Here is a 9,376-nt window from a genome sequence, read left to right on the forward strand (position 1 = left end):
TCTTTGCATTATGGAAGGTTCAGATGCTACATGTACAGACAACACCTCTGTATGTCATCAGTGTATAAATATTTGCCTGGATAGCTTAGATATGAATACATGTGTTTTGCTCAGCAACCAGGAAACGAGTGGCGATATCGCCTTCCGTCCGTTTAGAGTTTGCCACAATTTGGCGGTAAAATATTATCAGTTAAGAGTATTGAACTGAAGAAAGTGAAATTTGGGATTTTTAAACATCATCGAAGATGTAACCCATCAACAGGGATGTCAGAACTACTGAATGGAGGGCATTTCTCATTTATGTGGCATCATATAAAGTTTTTAATACTTTACTATTTCAAAATTGATTCAGACCATGGAACCGCTCATTTCAGTAATCTAAGTGGCGTCATGTTATTTTTGTGTCTTTCAAAGATGCCAGGCAGTGAGTGCGTGTGAGAGGTCTCAACTGCGGGAAATGTATGATGAGGTGGGGCAAACTAAATCAAACGAGGAATAAACAGAATCCAAAGTCCCCATTTTAATATAACAATTTCCAACTAACCAAGAATTTATATTTAAAGCGTCGGTTGAATGGAGCACAAAACCATCATCGTTACTATTGCAGTTTTTTCTCCCTGATCAACAGTTGCAATCCCTGAACTGCTTTGATTGAAGCTTTTTTCTTTTGAAATTTGATGTTGCAGTTTTGACAGCCAAATGCTAACCAAAGGGCTTTTTGGACCTGAAGAAAAAAATAGAAAAATGAGAAAATCTGTAAGAAACCTTTTAGCAAAGTATGGTTTTATTTCTCTGTTTGTATGAATGAAATGCACACAGAGCAGCAGTTCATACGGAATACATCCAGAATAGTGTCATTAAAATGTATCAACATAATGCATCATGTAACTATGGTTGTGGAAAAAAAATCACCCGCTTTACAGAAAACACAGATGTTCACTTCTATTCGGAGCACAGTTGTGTAAGCCAGGGGACGACATTTTGAAGCGTGATAAAACTAGGTTATTGATCCCTGATTATGCAGAATCAAAGATGGATAGATAAGGATAGACTCTCCTTTTGAATGGATCTTTCCAATATCTGGTTTATGCACACAAACAAGAGCCTAGTATTACTTTAAACCAAAAAATCTGATAGAACTTAGCCATAAGAGCAAAAACAAGATTGGGGGATGGGTACCTTTCTGCACAGGATTTAAAAAGAAGGTACGGTAAAAATCTCTGCAGGCTTCCAACAAAACAGGAAAAACTTTCAGTCCTCACTGAAGCTTTCTGTTGTTTCTAGCTCCCACAGCTGCATCAGAAACCAGCTGAATAACCTCAAATCAATGGAGAAACAATAAAATTAAAAACAGAAATCACACTTGTTCCTGCTGAAGGAATTTAAAGAGTTTTTTCCTTTTGATGCGGATCCACGATCCTGCAGCAGAAGTGAGACTCGACATTGTTTAAAAAGAAACAACAGTTTGAAAAAAAAAATCGGTTTGAGATAAAAAGTAAGGCGTTGGAATTCGAAGCACAGATATTACAAAAATTATATTACACACCTTCAATAAATAATTTATTAATAAATTATGCTATTTAAATATAAGGCTATTGACCAAAAACCGCTCCAAAAAACAAAATCAGTTGTTTTGTGACTGCACTGTCATTTATTTGGCATCTACTAATGTCTATGGTCAACAAATAATTACTTTACACGTGTGACTAAAAGAGGATCTGGAATGCCTGCATTCATTTGCAGTCAGCATTCAAACGTCTAAAGAACAAAGGTAAACAAACCATTACTGACAAAGAGAATAACACTAAAAGTTATGATTCATCTTGATGAATGTTCTCTTAGTTTAAAAAAAAAAAATCAACTGGACTTCCTCAGTTCTGAAAAAGCCTCCTGGATAAGAGGGGAAACTTTTTGGAAAACAGTTGATTCTTTCAAATTTGTTTTCAGTGGTCCCATTTTCAAATAGAAAAAAAAGCCCAAACCTTTAATTTCCAATTTAGGGCGCATATTACATATATAGATAATTATTGGTTGGTGCTGCCTGAGGAACAAACAGAGAAACTTACACATATATCATTTGTGAGGTTGTTCAGAGGTGGCAACATTTTCTGTTGCTTCTCAGATCAAAAATATGAACCTGAATGAAAAACCTGATGCGACATGTACGAAGCAGCCAAACATTCTACTGGGTCAGCACGTTTCTGGTGGAGGATGGTGGAGTCTATTCTAAACCTGACAGCACATCTGTAGCAGATTTGTCTTGTGATTGTTTGTGACAATTCATGAAAAATGTTTCCAGTTTATGTGGTGCTTTTCCCACAGTCCTGCACAAAGCCATATATTTGGGGGACCTACGCAGAATATCAACCTGGATGCAGTCAATGTCACCTAAAATGGTGAAAATGAGGAGGTGGAAGGTTAGACCTGCCTGAATCGACAGCCATTATTGTCTGAACGACGGTTTATTTGGCACCACAGAAAAAACAAAGTCCAATTATCTACTAGCAGGACAAAAAGCAGCTTTAAGGCTTCAGCGGCAAAGAGGATGGCAACACGCTCCTCTTGTCAATGTGTTCAATGTCCAAAAAGAGCCCCAAAACAAGTCTTTTTAAACTCTTTTTGGACCTTCTCCTCCAATCCAGGAAAAAAGGTAACAGCGGTTGTCGGTCCTGCATTTCCTTATCTGCTTTCTGGTCCAGCGCTCCGTGCAACAGCTCCAAAGCAGTAAAGAGGCCAAAAAAAATAAAAAATAAATAAAACATGAGTAAAAAGATTTAAACCACAGTTGAAATCCTCATAAACTAGAACAATTGCAGAAACTGGACCTGGAGGATCAGATCCATCACCAGTATCAATCAGTTTGATTTTTTCCCAATCAGTCAGATGAGATGATGGAAAATGAGAAAAGAGGGCCTGGTCCTGGCTGCAGGAGTGTGTCAGAGGCAATTCTGAGGACAGGGGTGGGTGGGACTGGTGTCATGGGAGGGTGGTGCTACTAGGTTGATGTGCCCCTTGATAGGATCACCCTTTGTGATGTCATCAAAACCCTTCCTGCTGGGAGAGTGAACACAAGGAAGATATATAAAGTCCACAATGGTTAACCAGTCTAATCAGATAAACTCTGGTATTCCACTGGGGTGAACTGGTTCTGCTCCTGACAGGGCAGGGAAAAGTTACACTTCACTTTTTTCAAATTTTGTTACATTGAAGCCTTCAAATAATCTCTAATCAATCTAGGTTTAACAACCCAAAATCCTGCCAGGCTGTCAGGGTTGACCTGGATGATGGTTGGGAGACAGTTTCAGGTTGTATGGCTGGGTTCAGCTCAGGGCTCTGGCTCATCCTAGAACTAGGTTTTAATCTAGAAGTTGATATTGGAGTCCACAGCAAAAATGTTTCCCTGGTCTTCTCCAGACCTTTTCTCCAGAGGCCCTTCTTTGGACATCAATGTTTGGTTTTTAAAACCTGACAAAATCATTCCAAATCAACTGAATTTTCCACAGGCGGACATCGGTCACATTGTAAAAACATCTCAAAGATGATCTGATGAAATGGAACCCACCCCCCTCAGACCAATTCTGTTTTCATTCTGGAATATCGAATGCAGTTTGATCGGAGAATATTTGATGTTTTTCAGCTTCACAAAAGGCTGCAAGATATCTAAATGTTTGACCAACAAAAGTTTGAGCTCCCCAGATCTACACTGACCCATCAACACTGCTGTGCTTCTCTGATGTTGTCTGTTTAAGTCACTGGCTGAGCCATCGTGCCCCTGCTACCCCTCCTACACACCCCAGGTGTAAATCAGAGCATGGCGTTATGCTCCAAACCCGACAGAAGTGAACTCAGCTTAACTGCTGAGAAGTCTGGGTTCATCATGTGGGTTTGGAAGCCCCACAGGTAGAATGTGGTCCTTTCAGCCCTGTAGGTCTGGAGGTGAGGGCTGAAAGGACATTTGTGCAGAAGAGAAAAGTCCTCCATATTTCCACAGAACACATCACACAGTGCTTTGCAGCGGGCAGGATGGTCATTTGAAATCACTGTGCTGAACTCTAATTTTAAAATGACTTTTCAAATGATCACAAGTCTTTATTTCACAACAAAACGGATCAGATTTATGTGCTATGACACCATTTTAACTTTGTTGTAAAATTAATTCAAAATTCCCCTTTCAGGCAAAGATCATGTTGATATCCACAGTCTCTTCTTCATCACATCAGCTGACTTTTAAGTCTGAAAGTGGATGATTTTTCAGACTGGGACACTTTTCTACCCAGAATCGGCGCTCGTAATCATCTAGTGACCTTTTTAGTGCCTCCTGGTTCAGAACATATACATGACAGTAGGTTTTGTAAACAGAAAGAGGGCCAGGACATGGTGCTACGATGTTTAAAATATATATTTTGGTCTGTGTACACAAGTGTCTGGACTTAAAGGAAGCCTTACCATCTCCCGTTGTGTTTATCTCTCGGTGCACTGACGGCTTTTGGCTAATCGCGTCAGCAAGAGAGCACATCGTTTAAAAACTGCAAGAAAAGAAAACACAGGATGTTGATCCAAGCTTAGAGAACATGCAAAAACATCTGTAAAAAAAATAAAATAAAATAGAGCATCACAAAAATATACTGTCGGTTTAATCTTGCAGGGTTCGCGCAGGGGTCAAAAGAAAACTCAGGAAATAAAAACAAATCTGCTCACTTTTAAGTTCATTTACCCTCACATCAGTAACATATAAGAGATGCTTAGAAGCATCCTACATCAAAGAAATGCTCAAATTTACCAGGCAGGCAGGTATCAAAGGGTTAATAAAATTGCATGCCATTCATAGGTGGAATCAGCTGCCTGTTCCAAACAGCGAGGGGCCCCGTATTTCAGTCAATCATGTGGTTCCAGATCATGGGTATGGTGCGGAAAACAAAGCAGTGCCTTTAAAAGTGTATATCAAACCTTCCAAACCACAAACCCTAATTCATTCAAAAAAAACCCCACATGACTCAAAACAAGCCTTATCTGACAGCAGCAGAGAAACATGCAAAATTCCACTGCAATGTCATAACGACTAAAGAAAGGGCTGCGTCGATCGTCCAAGGGCAGCGTCTGCTTATAGTTTACACTGCATCCAAGTTAGCACATTTGTGTATGCGAGGAACATCTCACTACTAAAATATTTCACAGTTGTGTTGATTCACACGCTTCAGTTAAAAATAGGCCACACATTTTCAGAAACTGACTATGTTGACTTGATCAGATTTTACAAATTTCAACACCATGTTTTGATGTTCCCCATGTTGTTAAAGACTGATAAAATTCTTCTAAATAACCTTATTTTGCACAATGGAAGCCAGTGTGACTCCGTGTTGCCCCCTTGGGCCACATTTACAAGATGCTAAGGGCTGCAGCTAATGCACTGCTCATCAGTATCACAGGACATAGAAACCAGGCAGAGCACAAGTCAAAACCCAGTCATGTTGAAGCACTTTAAGTTCATTTCTAATGCTGCTTTTTTTTAAATGTTGATACCTTAAATATCTTGATGGGCACAAACAACAATACATCAAGAAAAAAGACAAGAGCTGCTGGAGCAGTTTGCTAGAGATTTGCAGCAGGAACAGACTTGTTTCCACACACACACACACACACACACACACACACTCTAATGTTGACACATTTAGCCGCACACTCTCTCAAAGATAAACACAGCCTGACGTGGGTGATTGAAGATCTAAAGGGATTGCTGCTGTTCGGACATGATTCTGCTGATAACAACACGCAAGCACAAGTGTGTATGTGTGTGTGTACGTAAGTGTACTTACAGGCAGGTGTTGTACAGTCTCTGGTGGTGTGGTACAGTTTGTGGAAATATCTTCTACACTTTTTGTTGACATAAAGAGGACCTGAGGACATAACAGAAGGCACGTTCAGGAGAACAACTATTTAGCTAGAGCTTGAACGGAAAGGTCAGGGTGGAAGATTCGATCATGACATTTGTAGTTAACGGCAAGGATGAGGTGACGGACGACAGGCAGATGCAGGTCTAGATCAACATAGAGGTAGTAGAAATGCCTACTCAACAGATGAATGCAGGCTTGTTGGACACCTGGAGGAAGACTAATGCGAAACAGGTGGTTGGTGGGAGAGGTTAAATAATGGTGGGGCTGATGGGAGTGGCAGGAACAGGTGAGCATCTATGGGTACAACAGCAGCAGGAAAACATGCATTTAAAATGAAAACCTTCTGTGTTAACCTTCAGAATACCAACCAAAGTGGAAGAACTTGCAGAAAGAGACCAAGACTAGCCATCTATCTATCTACTGTATCTGTCTGTCTGTCTGTCTGTCCGTCAGGTTCTGGTCTTTCTTGCTAGAAACACATCCAGCACAACAACCTCTTCCTCCTCTTCACCTCTCACATACTTTTTACCGCCTTCCATGGCCATGACCCACAGTAACAACATGACCATTTCCAATAAAACTCCTAAAAAATGTGACCTTCCTTCCGTCCTCTGACACAGGTCTGTGGTTTCAAGTTCCTGTCCGCACCCATAGACCAGTTTTCCCAACATCAAATAACTGATCGGACCATGTTTACAGGGGCATATGTGGCCAGAAAGAAAGAAAAAAGATTGCTGACTGCAGGGATGTTCTGTTTCTCGGCTGTGTTTCTTCTCGTACCTGTCAGGTGTCTGATGAACTTCTCCTTGTGTCGTGGATCTCTGGAGTTACCTTCTGAAATAAAAAAAATAAACAGCAGTGCTGTTAAACTAATTCTGAGAAGGAGAAGGAGTGGTTGATGCTCAGAGGTAGCCATTCTTAGACATTATCACTGCCCTGGATTTTTTTTTAAGGAATGATGCAAACAGAGGCACCAAAGCTTGTGATATCTGAGGAATTATTATCTCCAAGAAGGTTATGCGACAACTGGTATTTGTCTGTCTGTTTTTCTGTAAACAAAATTACTCAAAAAGTAACAAATGGATTTTAATGAATTTTCAGGAAAAGCTGATCATGGTCCAAGGAAGAGTTAATTAAAATTTGGTGCTGTTCTGGATTCCGGAGGGACTTTGACCTTTGATTTTTCAAAGATAATAGGGCAAAATCAAACTGATCAAGAATACTGCGTTTATTACTGCTGCAATTATTTAGTATAAATCTGGGTGTAGCAACATGTGGGAAAATTGCGCTCTGAGTGCTTTTTTCCCTCGTTTTATTTGCCTTCTACAAACATACTGACCGGGTCCCTGGTGTGACCTGCTCCCCCTCTCCAGACTTTTAGCTGCGTGTCCTGATACTTCCGAAACCGTCCTCGTCAACGGATGTCGGCCGACTGTTTCCAGCACTTTGCGCATCTCCATTCGACCGTCCGCTCTTGGGCCAGGACCGCTGAGCAAGGCAGCAGCGGCACACCGGCCCGCTACCAGCATGAGGATGAGGAGCGTCGGGAGAAGCATCACTGAGGGACCTGTGTGTTCACAACAGATTAGTCGATCGTTGCCCTGATCGGCTTGCGATGGACAGATGGGTCTCGACGTTTCATCTTAGACGTTCACGCGCCCACAAGTTAATTCAAAAACCCCTGCCTGCAGAGTCTAAAAAACAAAACTTAAAAAGTTTGCAGGACAGTTGGGTTCAGCAGTTACCTCTGACCCGATTTCTGGGTTCTGCCGAATCTTTGGTGAGTTTTCTGGGTCTTCTTCAGTCGGACCTCTCTCGGGGCGGTTTGTTATCCCGGGTTCGTCTCGGTCGAAGTCGCGTTTGGAGCACCAGAGCCATGTGGCATCTTAGAGGCGCGCGAATCAGTGGTGGAGCGCTGGGAGTGTGGAGGGGTGCACCTTCGCAGTTCTCATTGCAGAGGTCACCTACAGAGGCTTATATCCACCTTTACCTGACAAAGCCAGCCCACCCCGACCCTAGGGAGAAATCGAACTCTGTTGTGATCGAGCGGTCGGTCCGGCGGATCACGTCTGATCTCCTCTGTCCCGTGCGGTGATCACTATCTAACTGGTCTGTATGGGATCTCAGAAATATAAGAGAAGGTGGAGGAGGAGGAGGAGGAAGAGGAGAGGACAGACACGCACACGCGCGCCCAGACTTTGAATATCTACAGCAGCCCAGCACTCCCACATAGTGGAAAGAATTCAGAAATGTTGGCGTTTCTCCTCTCATTCACGTGTGTCCTTATATCTGCCGTGTAGTTTTTGGATCAGAAATGTTCTCCTTTGGTATATTCCCCATAATATTCGTCTCCCTAGGGTCTGAATTTACGCACAAACGTGATGAGTGAAAATTCAACATGAACAGGTGTGTTTCTTTAATTCTGATTTTAAATAAGTTAAACAACTCCTGGAATCTGTGCAAACCAAAGGCTGCTGCGGCGTTAAAATTTCAAAATAATCGAAAATGCAGTGACAGATGGGGGTCAAATGTCAGAAAAGGAAAGAGGTAAAGTACATGTTTAACGTCCTGCAGAGGCAGGGTTATGCAGCACGTCTGTCCTCTGTAACTGTCACATTCATGTCAAACACATTAGACACACAACACACAACACAACTTTAGACCTGAAACTTTTACTCATTTATTACAGTTACTCAGAAAATTATAAAACATCTAACTGGTGAATTGAGGCCACTGCAGCTGCATTGAAAGTTAATTATTCATATAATTTTTTTTATTAGTGAAGTACATTTTTAATCAATTATCTACAGACATAATTCCAGTCATATCGTTTTATTATCTTGAGCACTTGTTTGGAATTTATTCGGATCATTTTGGGTCTATTAAATAGTACACAAAAAGTTTGCCTATAGGTATATTTTTAAACCAAAGTATGACATATTTCGTCTGTGGAAACTTGATTTGCAATTCAATTATAACACCAAGCAGCTCCTTTTGTGAAAACATTAATGCATTAATGATAAATAAATACAGTTTTTACACAATCTTGGGTCCCAGCCGAGAGGTGACAATGCAGTTGAACCCTGGAACAGAGCCCACCAAGCCTTCCACTCCTTCCCTTACTGGAGTTTCAGAAGGTGACATGCATGATGGTGAAGATGGCGACATCGTGTAATGAGCCAAAATAAGTGGACATGGCAGCGGTGACGCCATCCTCATCCTCGACGTTCCCCACAGGGGATTATGGGTCTTCAGCCAGGGTAACCTCACCACTACCTTTGTCACAGGAGAGGACATAAATGTAATGCGTTCTTGGTGATTTCCAGAAAACAGTTTTGTTTTCGTGATCAGTGTTAGTCATTGATCATTTATAGCTAACATCTCCTTGGGTGTGTCCACTTCTTGCAGGGGTAGATGGTTTTTCTGGATCAGACCCGAGTCACTAAAGCTTTCATCAGCCCCACTTTCAACCAGCAGTGGCTGTG

The 9,376-nt window shown here is 41.5% G+C and overlaps 1 protein-coding gene across 6 annotated transcripts; it reads right to left on the reverse strand.

Moving 5' to 3' along the window:
• Positions 1–494: 494 nt before the first annotated feature.
• On the reverse strand, positions 495–8,010 carry alkal2b (ALK and LTK ligand 2b). Of its 6 annotated transcripts, XR_003889368.1 has the most exons (7): positions 7,637–8,010; positions 7,231–7,458; positions 6,672–6,725; positions 5,814–5,894; positions 4,447–4,526; positions 2,826–3,054; positions 772–2,714 (listed from the first exon to the last, which is right to left on the reverse strand). XR_003889368.1 is itself a non-coding variant. In XM_011606323.2 (6 exons), the coding sequence occupies exons 2-5, from the start codon at positions 7,445–7,447 to the stop codon at positions 4,462–4,464; spliced, it is 417 nt and encodes a 138-aa protein (XP_011604625.1). In that variant the 5' UTR covers positions 7,448–7,458; positions 7,637–8,007; the 3' UTR covers positions 495–724; positions 4,447–4,461. The 6 variants fall into 6 exon arrangements, 1 of the variants encoding a protein (XP_011604625.1); XM_011606323.2 differs by lacking the exons at positions 772–2,714; positions 2,826–3,054 and adding an exon at positions 495–724 and having other exon boundaries at positions 7,637–8,007; XR_003889371.1 differs by lacking the exon at positions 2,826–3,054 and having other exon boundaries at positions 7,637–8,008.
• Positions 8,011–9,376: the final 1,366 nt, after the last annotated feature.

The sequence above is a fragment of the Takifugu rubripes genome, chromosome 8, assembly GCF_901000725.2.
Source record: "Takifugu rubripes chromosome 8, fTakRub1.2, whole genome shotgun sequence".
Lineage (NCBI taxonomy): Eukaryota > Metazoa > Chordata > Actinopteri > Tetraodontiformes > Tetraodontidae > Takifugu > Takifugu rubripes.

Excerpts from the sequence above, each read along its gene's own strand:
- alkal2b (XM_011606323.2), bottom strand. The coding sequence starts at position 7,447 with ATGCTTCTCCCGACGCTCCTCATCCTCATGCTGGTAGCGGGCCGGTGT. Across the intron at positions 6,726-7,230 it reads CAGGTCACACCAGGGACCCG|AAGGTAACTCCAGAGATCCA; the intron begins GTCAGTATGTTT and ends TTTTTATTTCAG. Across the intron at positions 4,527-5,813 it reads AGACTGTACAACACCTGCCT|TTTTTAAACGATGTGCTCTC; the intron begins GTAAGTACACTT and ends CTTTTCTTGCAG.